Source organism: Vulpes vulpes, chromosome 15 (genome assembly GCF_048418805.1).
Source record: "Vulpes vulpes isolate BD-2025 chromosome 15, VulVul3, whole genome shotgun sequence".
In the NCBI taxonomy this organism is placed as follows: domain Eukaryota; kingdom Metazoa; phylum Chordata; class Mammalia; order Carnivora; family Canidae; genus Vulpes; species Vulpes vulpes.
The window spans coordinates 67,696,951-67,716,457 of record NC_132794.1 but is presented as its reverse complement, the minus strand read 5'-3'; the positions used below and the strand labels follow the sequence as shown (position 1 = coordinate 67,716,457).

Sequence of the window (19,507 nt, the reverse complement as noted above, 5' to 3'; positions counted from 1 at the left end):
TTTCTTTCACTGCAGCTGCATATCGTCCATTATAACTCGGACCTGTACCCCAACGCCAGCACCGCTAGTAACAAGTCAGAGGGCCTCGCCGTCCTAGCTGTTCTCATAGAGGTAAGAGAGGTCTACGGGATTTTACCTAATTTGAAGCCAGGGTGGTATTAGACTCGGCATTTGGTCCATGAACACCTGTCTGTTGGATGTGGATGGCTCACTCCCGTTTTGTCTGTGTCTTGCCTCTAGGGCTGGAGATAGCGCCCCCGTAGGGTACCTTCTCTTTTGACCTGGAGGAGCACTTTCTGTGGCTGGGCAGCAGAAATGGGCATGTCCTTTGAAACATTGGGGAAAGTGAGCCCTAATGCCTAACCCTATTGTATGAGACAGAATTGTCCAGCTGGATAGGACCCGTGTGTGGGGGTTGGGAGGGTGGGGATCATTCAGTGCTGCCTCATCAGGTGCCTGAATCCCTTACACAACTCCTAATATCCAGGTTCTATTCTTTATATGGACCCTAGAATGAGTTCTTTCCTTAATCCCAGAAAATGAGACTGTTCTCTAATTTGCTTGCATGCTCTTCCCTGATAAGACAACATGTACCTTGTTTCTCAACATGCTTACTTGCCTGACCTGGTTTGCGTGAACCCGGGCTCCCTTAAGTTCTGGTTAGAGCACATGCTAGTTGTGGCTTTCAGGCTTCCAGCCTGATAATCAGGAGCACAAGCTGTATTCCTTGCCCGGGGACATGCAAGCCCCAGTGTCTTGAGCACTCAGTGTCACGCATCCTGAGATGCAAGAAGACAAACTCCTAATGGCCCAGGATCCTTCACAACTGTCCTAGTAAAGTGCATCCTTCAGGGAGAACCTTGGTAACAGCGACTGTGTACCCCTAGCCGAGCCCTTCCATCAGCAACTGCCAAACCAGGCTCAGCCTATAGAATTCTGTCCCAGTTCAACCTGCCCTGTCTCTGTTGCAGATGGGCTCCTTCAATCCATCATATGACAAGATCTTCAGGCACCTTCAAGATGTAAGATACAAAGGTGAGGGGGCCTTGGATGCATATTCATCCTCTGTTGGAGAAGGATGTAGTCACTCCCATGTGACCTGGAGAAAACTGAATTCAGAGGGCAGGTGCTAGTCACATTCCTAGGCTGAGTCACATGCCCAGCAGCACCTCTGCCACCATTTCTCCAACATGTCTCTCCAGGCCAAGAAGTGCTCATTCCAGGGTTCAGCATTGAAGAACTGCTTCCTGAGAGGCCTGAAGAGTACTACCGCTACAAAGGGTCCCTGACCACACCTCCTTGCCACCCCACAGTGCTCTGGACAGTTTTCCGGAACCCTGTGCAAATTTCCCAGGAGCAGGTAACTCTTGTGCCCTTCTGAGTCAGAGACCATGTGGCACCTCGGTCCCTACCCATATCATAATCAACAACTTGGTTTCCTCACTTAGAATTTCATTGACAGCTATGCAGAACCTCTCCAAATATCGCAGGTGCCCGGAAGCACTGCAGAAATGACAAGCTGAGCTTCAGAAGTGGAGTTTTGAGCCAAGCTGGGGAAATGAACCCATCTCCATAGTTCCTTACACAGGAGTTGTTCAGCTGCATTTCCTAATATATTCCTCAGTGGCTGGATAGTGTTTCCTCTGTGGTGGGAGAGAGCACAGAACCTTCACAGGGCAGAGACAAAGCCATAGAACCGTTCTCCTGCCCAGCAGGTGTCTGGTTGACTGGGTGCCAGGTGATCTGGTCTGTCTCTTCCTCTCAAGGCTTGGAGGGAGGTTAGTGCTGTTGGCTGCTAGGTGGTGGAGGGGCTCCTCAGCCTCCCACAGACACGGCATTCCTCCAATGGGCCCCATTTGGAACCCAGCTCTAAATTAGAGGGGCCTAAGGCTCATTCTGATGGCCTCATCAAAAGGAACAAAAGAGGGTGGCAAGAGATTCTCAGGTCTTCTGATGACTAGTTCCATAGAATTTTCATACACCTACACAGATTATATAATCGGTTTCCAAGGCAGTTTCCAGGTTAGGCTATTACTGCTTCCCCAAACATTTCATCTCCTGATTCATCACACCTTTAGTCCTGTCCGCCTACCTGCTGCCATTTATCTATGTTACTCAGATCAGTAGCTCATAGTGATTCCACTATGAAAAGGGTTCCACTGCTTTCTGGTATGCCTCTTGCCAAGCCCCAGAGGTCTCTTCCTCATTGAGGTCAGGCAAGAGAGCATCACTCTGCCCATGGGGTATGTTTCTGCTTCTCCCCTTACAGCTGCTGGCTTTGGAGACTGCTCTGTACTACACATATGTGGATGACCCATCCCCTAGAGAAATGGTCAACAACTTCCGGCGGGTTCAGAAGTTTGATGAGAGGCAAGTGTACACCTCTTTCCGACAAGGTGAGAAGATATTGTGTGTGGGGGGGAGTGTGGTACCAAGACACCCATTTTATATGAAGTTGGGTGCCCTGTCCTTGGGTCCCCTGTCACAGATGCCCTTAGGAGGTGGTTTAAGAGTACTTTGGCTGCCAAGGAAACCAGGGTGTGTAAGAAACTACTGTGTGTGTGGGTTTACTGAGGTCTCCCTTCACTGCTCTTGACTTCCCTGAGCCTCTGTGGCTAGTGTTTGCTAGCCAGGGCCTCTTGGCATCTGGAGCAGAGCCTCATTTAATCTGGGAGTCTTCCACAGCTGGGGAAGAGAGGATGTTCTGAGACATCCTCTCTGGAGAACCACTCTTCTCTTAAGACAGACAGTAGGACTGTTCATGAGATCAAGCTCCTAACTTCTTACCCTAGGCTTTCTTGGCATCAAGGCTCATCTTCAGCTCTGCCAGGTGATTCACAGTACCATGAGCATCACCAACGTCCACGGAAGGTCCTCTGTAAGGCTTTAGAGTGGGCATAATGCACATCTGTAGCCACAGCAGCTCATGGTTAATATAGCAGGACCCATCAGGCAAGAAAGCCTCTGCATTCACTGCCCTTTTGTCTCATCTCCTTAAGCTTACTGAAGTACAGGCCCACAGGAGCTATACTGAATGACGCTTAAAGTTTGGTTTATTCCTAATGCTATGAAAGCTTAGTTCTTCCTTTTAAATCTATAACTCCCCAGAAGGACATTTAACGTCTTTATCTGTTCAATACCTGTGTCAATACTGTCGGAAGCTGGGGATCCATGGAAACACGTGAGGGAGAACTCTTGGGGCCTACACCCTTCTTCAAACCTCCAAGTTCACCTTCTCACTGTAGATTCTTGAGCCACTCCCAATATGGGAATCACAAGTGGTTAGAAGCAAGGTAGGTCTGTGGGAGTTCCACATGGTCCCCTCTCATCACTTGTGGCTGAACTGGGCCAGGTGATCATATCTAAAGATGACCCCGTTAACCCATGTGCTGGAGAATCAGATCTTCTTATCTCACCTGGTGTACCTTTGTGGTTGTCATTGTTCCTTTCTTATTGTGTGAGATTATAACTACCACTGACTAAGCCTAGTTACACACAGGAAGATTGTATTTCAAGGCCCTTGCCAGAAAGCTTTAGAAACATGCCCTTCTGGACTCTCCCATATGTGTGGTTGGAATTATGTCCTTCTGTCAGTTACTGAATCAAGAACTGCCCAAGAATTTATCTTTTGTGCTCTCCTCTCCAAATACCACTGGTGAAGGTTATGTCCCTCTTTTTCCTCAATTCTCTGGTCTGAAAACTGCATCTGTGAACAATGACCCTTCCTAAACATTGAGAATGTATTTGATGATGACTGTCAACTTCTTTTCTAGGAAATGCTTCAAATGTACAGAATTATCCCTTTGTGATCTCTTTTGGATATAACTTTCTCTTTTTCCTATTCTTCTGAATGAATGAAGTATGTAGTACACAAGTATTAAAGGGAAAATACTTCAACTCTTCAATAAAATAAAAAACATAAAAACTCTACCTGGAGGCAAAGGGCTGGGCCCATGTAGATAAGGTAGTATTTTGTTTGTGATTCAAGGATAATAATCGTATCTCTTCTCTGGGCTGGTCTATACAAGTCACAAGGGATTATGGTGATAAATATTCCCCCTATAGTCAGAAGACCTGGGTTCAAAGCCTGAATTTGTTTCCTCCTGGTTGTATGTTGTAAGCAAATCATGTCCCCTGTTTGGCCTTGGTTTCTTCAGCCATAGAATGTTAGGTTGGGCTAGGTGAGCTGACATCCTTTCAGTGCTAACATGTGATATGATTCTAAGCAGACACTAACAACTGCCCATCCTCACTTTACGTTGCAGGGTCAGTGTTTGAGGACAGTTACAAAGGATCAGAAGAAACCATGCAGGAACTTGAGTGTGACTTCCCAAAGTAACCTCCACTTGTAACAATGGGCTGTGGCATTGGGAATAATTAGCCATCTTCTTAGACTGGCTCAGGTCTAAGTTGGTGCTCATGGAGTGGGTAATGCAGGCAGGCCTGTAGCAGAACGCTTCAGTAGACTCTCCTAGTCTAGCTGGGGAGCTTGAGGGGCCTCTCAGCAGAAGCCTGGAGACTGACTCCACACTTAGGACATCAGGATCAAAGCCCAAATGCAGCTTTGCCGCTGTCTTTCCTGCATAGTTCATCCAGAACTGCTATTTCTAAGAGCCCAGGCTGGGCCTAGCTCTCCCCTTAGAGTGAGAAACCATGGCAGTCCAAGGCAAACCTGTTCATTTGGAGGCTGATTATAGAAACTTGGCTATAATTGTCCCTTCTCGCTCACTTCTGGGAAATGTGGGGAGCTAATGGGGCTGCTTCCCAGGGAGCAGTGGGGAGGGCAGCCCCAAAAGAGTGAAGCCCCAAATCTCATCCCTCAGGGGCACCTGCATTCATGAGGTCCCTCTAACACCAACCTGAAGGGGCTTCAGACTGTAACAGGCCGTTTCAGGGTGAGCCTGTTTGTCAGTGTGAACCTTAAACAATTCAGGCTCAATTATTTGTACATTCTTTCATTGAGGCAGGCTTGTAATTAGGGTCTGATTTATTCAGGGTTTTCTCTGGAAGTTAATGGGAACTATGGACTTGGAGTATTTTGCCAGGAGAAAAGTAATGTTAAGGAAATCCTCTAGGAGAGAAAGTGCAAGGATTTTGAGGGTAGGCGCTGAGGTTTAGCCAAATTGGAATAATTGGGACTCAATCATTTAACTTGTGCGTGCTTTTTCCTCAACTGTGCTTAGAAAAGGAATAAAGAACTTGGTTTCTGTCCTTAAGAGGTACCAGACTGTCCTTCAGCCACCAGAAAGAATAAAATCTTGCCACTTGCAATGATATGGATGGAACTAGAGGGTATTTTGCTAAGAGAAATAAGTCAGTCAGAGAAAGACAAATACCATATGATTTCACTCCTATGTGGAATTTAACAAACCAAACAGATGAACATAGGGGAAGGGAAAGAAAAATAAAATAAGATAAAAACAGAGAGGGAGGCAAACTATAAGAGATTCTTAACTCTTAAGAATTGAAAAAAAAACTTTAAAAAATAATAAAATGCTGAAAAAAGAAAAAGAAGTAGCAGTCTGTTCTTAAAGACAGACTTAGGTAGTCTAACTATGATTTAGCCCTAGGACAAGGTTTCTCAATCTTAGTGTTATTGACATTTTGGGCTGGATAATACTTACTGGGGGCTGTCCTCTGCACTGTAGCACTTGCAACATCCCTAGCCTCTCCCCACTAGAAGCCCATAATATCCTTCCAGTTCTGATTGCCAAAAAATGTCTCCAGACATTTCCAAATGTCTCCAAGGCCGGAGAGGCAGGGTTGAGGACCAGGGATTGCACAAAGACTCTGTCTAGGCTCAGACTGATTTTTTTTTCATTCATATCTCAGGATTCTGGAGTTTTCAAATGCCCTGGTCTTTATTCTATTACAGCATATTTTCTTTTTTAATTTAACTTAAAAAAATTTTTTTATTTACTTATTTGAGAGAGAGAGTGTGTGTGTGTGCAAATGGGAGAGGAGCAGGAGGAGAGGGACAAGCGGACTCCACACTGAGCATGGAGCCTGACATGGGGCTCGATTCCAAGACCCTGAGATCATGACCTGAGCCAAAATTAAGAGTCAGGATGCCAAACAGACTGAGCTGCCCAGGTACCCCAACAGTGTGATATTTTCAGTCTGGTGATGGTTACTCCTGAAACCAAAAGGTTGTTGGGTTACTAAGGTAGAACAACCAAATTCAAGAAACCATTCTCCGTCTTCTTTTAGAATTTGAATATACCTTCTTTTTAAATAATTGGGTACATCCAAGGCTAGGAGAAGTGGATGAGAGAGAACTATCCACCCTACAGAGAAGTATACAAACCACTTTATCAGGGGTCCAGATGCCTCTGAGGCAGCAACTTGCTTCAGAATCTCATTTTTGTCCTTGTTTTTGTACCCTTTTTTTCTCATGTGTGTTGGGTTTCTTGTTGCCTTTGGTTAAAATGCCCACTCTTTGTGGAGAGGTGAAATAAACACGAGGCACCTTTTTTTTTAGCTCTTAGAAAGTGCCTCTTCCAAGTGGCACAAATAGAAGATTTGAGCTGAAGAGAGGAGATAAGATTCATTGTCCTCAAGGAGGGATCCCAGAGAGGGGAACGCACCCTGTGAGCAGACCAGACCTCACAGAAGTCAGATGCCCTCTGTGAGGAAGGAGAAAGATGGCAGAGGAATATTTGCAGTCCAGGGGCCTCATTCTTGGTTTCTTCAACATGACCTCTTCCTAGCTAAACATACCAGCACTGGGTCCTGATGGGTAATAAAGGAAGAGCCTATCAGACCGAAATGTTAACCTTATCTAGCCCTGTTTTTAATATGCCAGGGCAAGGAAATTTTTAGGGACAATGAGAAGCCAAATTTTAAGGGATAATGGGAAGCCAAAGAGTTTCTATAATCATGTCTGTAGTGGGCTTGCTCTGAGCAACTGCATGTCACCCAACGCAGAGCCTGGAGCCAGCTGACGTATACTTAGACAAGAGCGCTAGACAGTAGAGGGTTTGGGCTTTCACCCCTAGTACGTATGTGGAGTAGCACAATTAGAAGCTGCTTGACCCTGAGAGACCTGGGCAGTTTTATAAAACCTTTAAAAAAAGAGGGAAAAAAAATCTTACAAAGCTAAGATGGCTAATTATCTACTTTTTGAGACCAGAATGTATGCTTTGTTGTTACTGACCTTGTGTTTCTAAAAGTTCCTATTTTTAAATAAAATCTCTTAGATGGAAAGTATTATCAAGTCTACGAAGGTATCCAAATAAAAGACCAGAAGAGTTCCCACCTTCAAAGGCCCCTGGGTAAAGGGGGCTGAATAGTTGGGAGTAATTGTCAAATGTGCTAAGAAGTCCCTAGTCCCTTGATCTAGTGCAATTTAATATGCCACATGTCTCCAGAGCACACCCCAAGTCAGGCACGATGGGGAACAGAAAACCCCAGTGTGGATATTCTCTTGCTCCTAACAGCAAGCCTCTGGCACAGAGCAGACCAGGTGGAAAGTCAGAAAGCTGGGCCCACCCTTGGTGAGGTGGCCCTAGCTGTCTTTCCAGCATTTCTCCCCCTGGCACCCATCCACGCCCTGCAGGGCCTCCCTTAGCATTTGAGGTGTGCACATTATTAACTTCGGCACACACGATTCCCTTTGCCTGGGATGGCCCTCACTTGTCTCACCTGAAGAATCCTTTCAAAACTCAACTCTAATCCTATGATCCCAGAAATCTTCCCTGTTCCCCGGAAGGTGACTTGTAGTTTCCTTCAGTGCAGCTAGAACAGCCCATCAATCTCTTTACGGTTCTTAGCATACCACAGGGGGATGGCTTACAGCCATACAGAAACAGGGAATCAGCAAGTCTAGATTATGCCCCCACACTCCAAGCCCCCTAGGGACAGGGACGACTGGCACCTTACTTTTGTGGCAGGCACTGTGCCAGGTGCTCACTACCAAAGAGTATAACTGACCATCTCCCTACCCCTCCCCTCTCCAGGGTCCCCTCTGCAGAACGATTTTAGGTTTAGTTTCCAGTCTTATTTTGCTTTGTTTTCAGTTTGCCAGCAGCATTCACATCAATCCATTTGTTTAAGAAACATTAAAGATCAGAATTTGGCTGTCAAGTTTCAAAGTCTTGGGGGAGAGAGTAGCCTAGAGCTGTTGTGGTCAGGCTTTTTCTATTGCTCCAGCCTGAAAGGAATAAAAGGCTCCAGTCCCACCACCTACCATTCCCTCAGCCACAGACAGCCTGAGCCTGGCCTTTGAAGGGAGCTGAGAGTACTAAGTATTAGTACTAAGCTCAGTAACCCAAGCCTACTGCTCCAGAATCTGGGCCCCTCAGAGCAATGGGGCTCTCTGTCCTGGGCCTGCAGTCCTGCACTGGAAGGCAAAGCCCCCAATCCCTATCATGGCTGTAGCAATCCAGCTCCCTCATGTAATCTGGTGGTAGCTTTTCCCCCGATTTATTTGTAGAAATTATTTCTTTTTTGGGTTGCTTGATATCAATAAGAAAAGCTCCCCAGTTAAGTTTGTTCTCCAAAGATAGTCCTGTTCTGTGGCCACTGAGGGCAGCTTCCTTGCTTTTCTTACCAAAGCCTCATCCAAAGAAGGGACTAGCATCTCTGTTATTTCAGTCTATGACTCGTAGTAAGCATAATAATAAGGGCTTTTATCATCCAAAAGGGGATTTTATGTATTTAAATGATCAAATCCTTGCTAAACTAAAACTTTTCATCTCTTTTAATTAATGCTGAAGGCAGCTAAAGGAACTGAGGAACCCTATTTCAGGTTGGATGAGGAGCCCCTAGGGAGCTTAGGGAGCAGAGCCAAGTCTACAGAAGCAAGGCCCCCAGGGATGGGACTTTTCCCAAGAGCAGCTAAAGGCATGTATATACACACATGCATAAGACACGTACATATGTACACACAGACACAGGTACGACTATGTAAGACGTCACCAAAGCAGCCCGTACTTTAATATTTTGAAAGGAAAAGGGTTGTATTCTGTTTGAATAAACAGACCTGCAAGCAGACCTAAAAAATGCTAGAGGTGTTCCTGGAACTGCAAGCTGTGTAAATGGGGTGCTTGTTCCTTCCGCTGGGCTTTCCTGCGTGTGCACTTGAGGCTTCAGAAGACCTCGCAGGCAGCTAAGCGCATCCCTCGGCCCTGCAAGGTAGCCGCGGACGCTACAGCTCCTGAGGCAGCTCGGACCGTAGCAATGTCCTGGGGCCAGCAGCTCGTCTGTCTGTCTGTCTGTCTGTCTTCTCCGGGGATCTGTACCTCCCGGGAGAGGCATGTGCCCATCAAGGTCCGCACTTGTGATTTCCTTCTCTCCTGGCTCCCCCTGACCCAAACCAGAACACTTTCTGGACAGCAGGTAGCTCTCCCCCTCTGTGGGGCCTGCACCCTCTTAGCAAGCGGCTCAGAGCCGCTTCCCTGTGTTCTCGCGGGTGGCTCTTGGGGGCCCTCTCTGCCGACCAGCCTGTCTCTGTGTCTCCCGTCTCGATCTTCAGTGGGAACTGCCCGTCTAACCTGCTGTTTAGAAACAAGCCATTTCTTTGTTTAACCTGTAAATGAGTTTCTCTGGCTGTGCCCCTCCTTCCATCATGTGTCCCCTGTTCACGACATCCCGGAGGCCCTGCTGTCATGCAGGCTATGGCTTCTCTCTCTGGGCTCTACTTCTCCAGTTGCCCCAACACCTACCCCTGTGCCCCCCAAAGTCTTACTGACTTTCCCTCTTCTGTGAGGTAGCAGAATGGGACCCAAGCCCTGTGGGCTCCTTCCCTCTCTGCAGGGAAGTCCTGCTTCCTTGATGGCTGGTGCCGTCTCAGCAGGCAGGGAGCAGAGTCCCAACATCCTCCCTCCCTGGGCTTCCTTAGGGGTAGAATTTTCATGAGGGGACACCCTCCCTGCCACTTCTCTTTCATAGTGGCCTAAGCTCTTAGCTTGCCCAGTCAGGCTTCTTTGTTTTTGCTGCATCAGAGTCTTGGCTGACAGTCACCTGTCCCAGGCTCTGGGGCTTTCCTTGTCTCGGTGGCTGCTTGCTCATTTCATTATTCCCACGGAAAGGCAATGTAGGCCCTCACTAGGAGCCAGGAATCTGGTTAGAGCCCTGGATTAAATAAGGCTTTGTTTATAGGACCTAATACAGCCAAGGGCAGCCAGATTTCCCTCCAGGTAAGCTACCAACCGGGGCCATGGGCTCTTGGGAAAAGTCCCATCCCTGGGGGCCTTGCTTCTGTAGACTTGGCTCTGCTCCCTAAGCTCCCTAGGGGCTCCTCATCCAACCTGAAATAGGGTTCCTCAGTTGTCTGGGGGCCTGTATGGCTCTCAGAATGTTTGAGGTGACTGTGAAAGTGATGACTTTAGAAACTGTCCAGTTTGGATGGCTTAGCCAGGTGGTTAGGCTTACTAGTGGTCTTATGTGGAAAGAACTGGCTCGGTACCACAAGCATCTGGAGCTTCAGGAACAAAGAACAACAGTATATTTCATCAAAAGGCTTGGAAAAGTAACCATGACTAGTTGGGAGTTTGGGGTTGTTGTTTTTAAGATCTTAGAAGCCTTGGTTGCCTCTAGGTACCTTAAAAAAAAAAAAAAAGCCCAAATACCAAATTGCAGTGTACAGAGGCCAAAGGCTGTGCAGAGAACACAGCACATGCTATACAGACACCGACACTCTCCCCAGGGGAGACTCATAGCCTGAGTTATGAGCCACAGACTGGTCCTTGTGTTCAGGTCCTTGTGTTCAGAGACCTGGGGCAGGGAATGAGGCCATGAGAGCCACTCTCTGCCACTTGGGAGGGCATGGGCTACTGACGGTGGCCAGCAAGAGCCAGAGAACAGCCAGCCTGTACTTTGTGGACAGCTCCTCCCCATAGCTGCTCTGCTTATCCTTCCAACAGCCTGGGGCCACCTGGGGAAGGCAGACCAGAGACTCCTAGGGGCCAGCCTCAGACCGGGGAGGCTGCATGCTCAATAGGAGATTGTAGAAGAGGACAGTAGGGAAAGGACACAGGGCTGATGGCTCCAGAGGAATCCACTAGACTCTGGTCACACACAGGAAAAGGGTGTGAGCAAACCTCATCCTGCAGTCTTAGGTCTGGCTCCTCAGGGTGTCAAGTGCTCCCAGATGTAAGTCCCTGGCCCTCTGCTGGCATCTCATAACTGGCCAGGGCTCTCCCAGGGTCTGAGTCATCACGGTGGGCTCAGCACAGGCTCTCCTGAGTGTCAGGCTGGGTGGCCACTATCTGCACAATTCTGGCTTCCAGTGTGAACTGGAACAAGCACCCACACTACACACACATATGTGCTAGAGGTTTCTACTGAGGTCAGAAAACCACCAGACAAGATGGTATGTATAACAGAGACTTTCTGTAGATGGAGGACCTGGTCGGGAGAATGGGGAGTTCTAAGAAGCTGGAAGAAGCATGCTGGGGTAACCCAGGGGGATTTCATGACTGGGCTCTTCTGTCTTACTCAAGAAAGATGGGTTCACCCATGACCCTACCCCAAGAAGGTCCCTAGGGGGCTATGAGACTTTTACCTTAGATAGCTGGGCACTATATCAGCCCCACTGAAGACTCCTAACTCACCCCAATAGTAACTTGCTGAGAGAAGCCACAATCTCCCATAGCGGAAAAGGGAGGCTAGTATCGGGAAAGGTTTCCCCAGTTTGCCCAGTGGGACCAAAGCAAAAACAACCAAATCATGACAACGAGACTGGATGGGGATGGAGCAGAAGTCTAGTGACAGGCTTCAGACTAAGCCCTGCCAGCCCCAAAGTTAGAACCTGACAGATTTCTTACCAGTGAAGAAGGGTAGGTATCTGAGAAGCAGATAATAGCCTGCCCAAGTGGACTCTGATCCTTACCCTTCCTCATCTTCCACTTTAGCCATGTTGTACTAAAAACTGAAGTCTTGCCCTAGCTAAGAGACTGCTGTGATAAAGGAGAACTGGAGAGGGAGACAGTGTGAATTCCCGAGGTGCACAATTGCCTCTAAACCATCAGGCACCTGAGTCAAGAGTGAATACTCCCAGAAAGTCTGCATTAGCCCTGTACTTGCAGCCAAACAAAAGGTAGGGCTTGGCCCAACACACTAGTCAAATCTGCCATAGTTTGACGTGGTTAATTTTCAACCTTTTCCTCTCCCCTTTGAAGTGCAAGACCTAACGTACGCAGGACTGAGTCTGGGTATGTGGCCTACTGGCCTTGCATGCTGCAGCTGGGTGATTGCTGTGATTCTTGGTGCGATCTGGGCCCGTGATTACTTCCAAGCCCATTTTCCCCTGCTTCTCTGTGCTGTCGCTCTAGCTCTTGGTCCTCTCCTTGCTGTGGGTCCTACCTTCAGGTCACTCTATGATTCAAAGTGAAATGCCAATCAAATGCTTCTGTAATGAAAGACCTAATCACTCTATAGCATGCGTACATTCAGTGAGCCTGACCAAGACCTTCTGTTGGCCATGCTGGGAAGCTGTTGCCTAAGAACAGACCTCAGTCCAGTGTGGGGGCTGGGTGATTAGCTCAGTGATCTCAGCAATGAGCTCCTGGTTGTTTTGGAATGTTTAGGACTGTGCAATGGAGCATGGGAGCTAAGCCAATAGAGGCTTCCCAGTGGGCCTTAAATCCAGCAAGCCAAGATAGAGCATATTCTTATTCTGTAGCCCAGAGCTGCTCCAAGTATGGTTCATGAACCATGTACATTAACCTCAGCCAGAGCTGTTTGTAAAAATGCAGATTCCTGGGCCCCACTCCATACTGAATCTCTCTCTGATGCTTGGGCTCAAAAACAGTCTATATCCTAAACAAGTTCTTCAGATGATCCTGGTGCAACTCTGCGAACCTTGGCTGGAGAATCACTACAGTTTGCAAATGGCCCCCTCTAAGTAATCTGGCCAGTTCTACTAAGCCAAAGACCAGAACCTGAGAACAGAAATGGGGAAATTACAGCTTTCTATGGCAGATTACACTGCTGTCACTTGACTTCACATCCATGTGCCATGGGATGAGATGCAGGGGAAGGAGGGAATGTAATGCATGTTCACTGCCTCTTGACCAGGCATCATCCTCTCAGTGGTCCTGGCTGGCGTTCTTGGCATCTGTGTTGTCCTGGCAGTGTCCATTTGGCTTTTCAGAAGAAAGAAGAGGTAAGCTGGGTTTAGTTCAGAATGAGAGTTGAGTAGCTTCTTTGTCCTTGAGGATTGATCTGTCTGGGAAGGCAGTCTGCAGAATGAAGAGCCCCTGTCATCTGTACCGACACTTATCCTAGGAGTGCTGTTTCTCAAACACCGTTGCCCCCAGTCTCCTCTGCATGAGACACTGGATCATTATACTCAGAGGTAGAAGTGTGTCTGCCAGACCTACTGCCGTGGCTTACACCTTAAGACAAGTCTCTTGATTTGGGGGGACGGGCATTTGCCTAAACACAAGCAGTAAGGCTGTCTTCTTTCTAACATATTTACATCTGGGTTTTTTGGTTTGTTTCTTTCTGAATCCAAAAAGAGAAATGAAGGAAAACTTAACCAATCACTCACATTAGCTATTAATGCCCTTTGCTAATGTTTTTATTGTCATGTTTGATTTTTCTAAAACCAAATTTATTTTTTTTCTGGTATATACAAAAACAATTTTCCAGGAATATTGTGGAATCAAAGGTTGGAAGTTGAGGTTGTAAGGAGACCTTCTTTAAAATGGAAGTCTAGTACTATCAGCTGTTACAAGAAAACAGTTGGAAAATGATGAAGTTCCTTCTTGGTTAGTGCTTTATTTGGGGGGCATTCCTCCCAAGACCAACAGAACAGGGGAAAGGTCCCCATGAGAGGAATCTGACCCCTAAAATTCATCCCATTCCATAGCTGAATTAGGCTGCTCTCTGTTTGCCTCTTCTTTTTAACTGAGACTCATATGTTCTTCTTGTTCCAGTAGCAAAAAAGGTGACAACAAAGGAGTCATTTACAAACCAGCCATCAAGAAGGAGACTGAAGCCCATGCCTGAGGCCTCAGAACTCCCAGGCACATCCAAGCAAGAACTTTGCTTTGCCCACTACACACTGTGGCTCCCTAGACATTTGAAATACCTGAGGGTTGCCTGAAGTTCAACCCACACATGCTCCAGACCCATGCAGGACCTCTAGGTGGATACCCTGCCATCCTGATGCCACAGTCACTGCCAGGATAATGTGTGGATGGGAAGAACTCACCAATGAGGCAGGAACTCTAAGCTGTCTGCTTCATCTGTGTGAGACCATTAAGTTGTCTGGATTCTAGGGGCACAAACCAAGTCATCCACTGGGGGCTGTTACAGGTCAGAAAACATTTTCATCCAGGGATTCGCTTTAGTGTGGTTTCAAGGATCCTGGAAATTCTGCTTCTTGTCCAAGCTTTCAGACCAGAACGTTCACTCTCTGTTTAGGTTTTACCTTTGAGGCTCAGTTTCTTTCCTCAGGGAAGGGGTTGTTGTCTTCCTCTGAGTTCATTCTGCTATGACAAAACTTTTGGTCTGATCTTACAACTGGGAGGAAGAATGATACAGAAAGGGTCAAGGTGTAAGAGACCTAAAGAAAACAAAAGAGTCTTTGAAACACAGTAGAGGCGTCTCCCAAGTCCTGTCCTTTAGATCAAATGCACTGAATGGACCTGAGAGGGAGAGAAGAAGACACAGAAGGGCTGGAGGAAATCACTCTGAAGTCAGAACTGGAGTCAGAAGTGTGAGGACAGAATATTAAGCCCAAAGCCAACCTCCTGTCATGGGGCAGTTTGCTTTGTACTTCACAGACTTTATAATTAGGCTATTCCTTGAAAAGCATTGTTGTTTTCTCTCTCCTAGAGTAGACATGACTCCTGAGATGACCCAAACTGCATTTGAACCTAGAGGAAATAGGCAGAAGCAAAATGACCGAAGAGCTTGGTCTCTTGCCCAAAGTTCATGTCTGACACTTCTGTGGGATCCCTCCTGCCACTCTGGAATTGGGATTACCTACTTCCCTGACCTTGAGGATGTTCAGCATGGCTTGGTTATAATCTATTTTCAAGCTATGGAAGCAGGAAGCTATCTGTGCAGGGTGGGGGCATCCTGGTATTTAGGGAGCAATAATAATGGAATGTTAACAAAAACTTTTCATAGTTTTCCACCCAAGTCACAGTTTCTGAGAAGACTTAACCCTTTCATGGGTGTAAAAGCCCCATGGAGGCCAGTTAGTTCCATGATTGGGAAGGGGCCTCCACCACCGACTTCATCCCGCACCTTGCAGTTCACGGAGAACTTCCTGATTCCTCATCTCATTTGGAGAGCATAGAATATCCCATCAAAGCATGGTTTCTTTATAAGATATTTTTCCTTCTACTCCTCCCTTTGACTCTGAGAAGTCTTCTCCCTTCTCTACCATCATGACTTTTTGTAGAGATGGCAAACCCCATGGCTTTGTGGCTATAGTTTGCTCAACAGAGTTACAAAAGACCTAATGAACACTCAGACGTGTGTACACAAAATCTCTGACAGCCCTGGAGCCTGGGGTGACATTCCTAGCCTAGCCATTAGCATGCCTGATGCTGATCAAATGACAACAGGGACAACCCTCATGACAGAGCAACGTGAATAAGGTGATGCTTCCTTGGCCTTGGCCCAAAGTTTCCAATCAGAAGCCAACCTAAATCACTCCAGAGCCCTGGGACTGTCTACCTTTTATGGACAAATTTTGCAAGAGAACAACGAGATCATTGTACCTGGCACAGCAGCCGTTCAAAAAAAGTGAGATTTACTGGGCCATGAAAACAGTGGCATTTCTCCTACCCTGTGGCTGAGATAACACAAAGCTAGGGAGGCAAGCAGAAGACCAACAATCAACAGTCAACTTCCTTGCTAATCGGTATTGGACTCCTGAGGACCCTGCTTTGGAATTGGGAAGCCTCTGGTCAGGTTCTCATTCATTCCACTGACACAGCTGCCACTAAAGGAAACCAGCACTGTGGCACGTGTGTGCCCCCCCGGAGCGCCTGGGTGCTGTGCTGGGTGCACGACAAGTAGAGATCACAAAAACAAGGCCCAGGTGGGGAAAGGACACAGGAAAGGCCCTGGCTTCTTTGCTTCTCACTAATGGGAGAGAGCTTGAGTCTCTTTCTTCTGTTTCTTTAGTATCATCTGGTACAAATAGTAAAAACTTATACCTGTTTCCTTAATAGACACTCTAGAATTTCATTGCATTGGCTATTAATCCCATTTCAAGTTCAGATCTTAAATTCTTCTCCCCTTCACTAAACTCTCTGGAGGCCTCCTGAGCACCACTGGGAAGCACCAGAATCTGCAGCACCCCTCTGTCCCTGTGCCTCGGAGGGACCATAGGCCACTGTGACGATGGTCTGTTTAGCACTTCTGTATTTATTATAAGAATGATTGTAATGAAGACATAAACTATAAATATGAGAAATTATAAATAAAATGTTTTTCACATCAGACTGAATTTTTGGAAAGGTTAAAGCATTACTGTTGGCAAAGCACTTTGTAGTTCCCAGTCTATGGTGACAGGTAACTGATCAGAGCAAATGTCACTTGGCTATAGTGTTTTACACCTGGCTCAAGGGGAACCCTGGGTGGCTCCCCGGTTTAGTGCCTCCCTTCAGCCCAGGGTGTGATCCTGGAGACCGGGGATCGAGTCCCACACTGGGCTCCCTGCATGGAGCCTGCTTCTCCCTCTGCCTGTGTCTCTGCCTCTCTCTCTCTGTCTCTCATGAATAAATAAATGAAATTAAAAAAAAATAACCTGGCTCCAAAGGAAAACACACTGATGTACTTAATCATTTTACTGAGGATGGAGGCCTGTGATGTGTGTGGCCCTAGGATCACACAGTGGAGCTGAGAAGTCCAGAATAATCAGGCAAAGGCTCAGAGAGAAGACGTTATCTAAGCTGGGCCTTAAAAAAATAAGTCAAATTTGAACAGAAGGATGGAAAGAGGGAGGCATTCCTAATCAAAGTGACATGAATATAAAGAATGGGTCTTATGCCTCTTTACTTCACTAGGTATTGCACTGAGTAGGTTGGTAGCCTTTCTTGGTTGCCTGGTACCTATTTTGGTTTTTTTTCCAAGCATGCTGTCATCTTTCATGTAATTTTTTATCTAAATGCAGATTTCACCTCTGGTTTGCTGAAAGAGGCATCCTGTCAAGGTTACAAACAGGCACCATCGTTTGTTTATTTAGAAAAGCTTCCAAATCCAAACGGATTTTCACTTCAGTTGCCCAAGGATGGAAAGAGATGAACTGTCCAAGGGTAATCTTGCTCCAGTAGGTGATAAAGCAGCAGGCTCAGCTTTGAAATAGAAACATTATAAAATCTCCAGGTTTTGATGGTCTCTTCAGTCAGAACACAGGTGTTCTTCAGTTCACCCTCTCAGATGCTAAATCCTTCTGAGGTGAGGACAGGTGGAACAAGGCACTCACAAAGTACCCACGCAACTCTCATTCCTTTGCACTTGCTCCCATGCTAATAGGGCTGGGACTGCAGGGGAGGGGGGAGACTAACATGAGCAACAGAAGTCATCTCCCTCCCTCCTCCCTCCATAGCTTTTCTCCCCTTTCCCTGAACTCAAGATTCATTGGGGTTGATGATCAGGGGCATGTGGTGGCAAGAGCCATGGGTTGGCTGAGGAGACTCCAGTCTTTCTTCAGGTTGGCCATTACCTTCTTGTGTAAATCCAGGTATATGGGCAATCTAGAGCACGCAGTCCAATAGACTATAAAACAATATGATGCGAGACACATGAAAATTTAAAGTTATAGTAGCCACACACCCCAAAAAGGAAATAGTGACATCAATTTTAGTAATATATTTTAGAAAAACCCAATGGATCCAAAATACTATAATTTCAATATGTAATCAATATTTTGATGAGATATTTTCATTCTTCCTTTCCATAGTAAGTCTCTGAAATCTAGTGTGTATTTTACATTTACAGCACATCTTGATTCCGATGCTAGATTTTCATTGAAAATATTTGATCTGTATTTAGAGTTTACAAAATTACAGTTGAAGAAGCAGATTCACATGCCCGAGTTGCTCCAAACACACTTAGAAGATTTCCAAAAACTGAACTAATTATCAGCTTATAAATTGATTAAAGTAAAATAAGTCAAGTTTTTCTTACTTTCATTAGACACATCCTAAGTGCTCAGTAGCCACATGTGGCCAGAGGCCAGCCCAGCCACTGTGCAGATATGGACTGCTAACCTTCTTCTTTGGCATACCCTTTGGCAAGGTTAAACCTAGAGAACTTTCATGCAAAATCAACCTGAGAAGAAAGTTTTGTGAGCGTGAGGAAATGGGGGGATCCAGGTAGGTAGATATGGAGGATGGAAGAAAAGAAGGCAGATGGAAAATCAGGCTAAGGTGAACAGACCAGCAGACCTTAGGCACAGCTCTCCTCTTTGTACCTCTTCTTGTAGCTCCACAGGGATTCTCCAGCCTTCCCTGCCCTGGCAATGTCCTTTGGCCAGGACCTGGGGTCCAGGTGCTCAGTAGTGGCTCGGCCTAGAGCACTCTGGTGCCTTTGTAGGAGGAGCTTGAGCTACAGGCATGAAGGCGCCTAGTCAACTTGTTGGGGGACCTCACTGCAGGACCCTGGCCCAGTGCCAGGTACTAACTGTCCCCCAAATACCCCCCTCCTGATCTCCTCAGAGTCTGACCATTCCTGCTTTGTCTCTGCTATTCCAGAGCTGGCCAGCCTGAAGGGAGCAAACACCCGAAACCTGAGTCACTTGAACTGTCAGCTGGCCCAGTTCCTCAACTGGGAAGGAGTTGCAAGTTGCCTTCTTTCAAGGTGTGGGGAGAAGTTATGAGACAAGAGGAAAGGAGACTTCTGCAGCTGCCTGCTGGGAAGCAGAGGTGCCATCTGTGCAGTAGGCATTTTGGAGTTGCCTCTATGCCTACACTGTGCACACCCCAGCAGGGTGCATGACCCTCTGTGGTCCTCTGGCTCAGGCTCCATTATGACAGGGTAGGGGGGAAGGGGGGAGGCCCAGACAGAGCTGGAGAGGAGGGGCCCCATGCTCCACCTGTGCCCTTTCATTGGCAGGAGTAAGGGCCAAAGTGCTTTATGATACAGAATTATTCACCATAAAAAATTATTACGACAAAATCAGTATATCATTATGACTGCAGGTCAATCAGGGATTCAGTAAGCCTCTCATTTGTATATCCTAGACTGCACCTTCACTCCATTATCCCACAGCCCAGGCAGAGAGGAAAGAGGAAACACTGCCCTCAAAAGTGGAGAGCCATAAAAGGGCTCTGGCTCTGGGCTAAGTTAAAGTCACACAGCTCCTGCAGCTCTCTGATCTTCAGTGACAGTATGGGGTCTGCCCTTTGCAGCTCCAGGGACATGGAAACATCTTGTAATAGAATTTACCATGCTTCTCTCAATCATGCCACAACCTCATGAAGCCCCAAAGGCTAAAGGCCCTAAAGGCATTTGTGCCAATATTTCTGGAAAGTCAACAACCTCCTGCTCCAATCTGCTTGGTAATATTAAACCCTGGCCTCTGTTCAGCAAAAGT

General features: G+C 46.8%; 1 protein-coding gene across 1 annotated transcript in view; it reads left to right on the top strand.

Moving 5' to 3' along the window:
* Positions 1-16,410, top strand: part of CA12 (carbonic anhydrase 12) — a 54,799-nt gene extending 38,389 nt beyond the window's left edge. The window contains exons 5-11 of the mRNA XM_025995064.2: positions 16-111; positions 972-1,035; positions 1,203-1,360; positions 2,270-2,396; positions 12,123-12,155; positions 13,021-13,108; positions 13,884-16,410. Coding sequence (XP_025850849.1) covers positions 16-111; positions 972-1,035; positions 1,203-1,360; positions 2,270-2,396; positions 12,123-12,155; positions 13,021-13,108; positions 13,884-13,956 — 639 coding nt within the window. The 3' untranslated portion in view covers positions 13,957-16,410. The remainder of the gene's footprint in view (positions 1-15; positions 112-971; positions 1,036-1,202; positions 1,361-2,269; positions 2,397-12,122; positions 12,156-13,020; positions 13,109-13,883) is intronic.
* Positions 16,411-19,507: the final 3,097 nt, after the last annotated feature.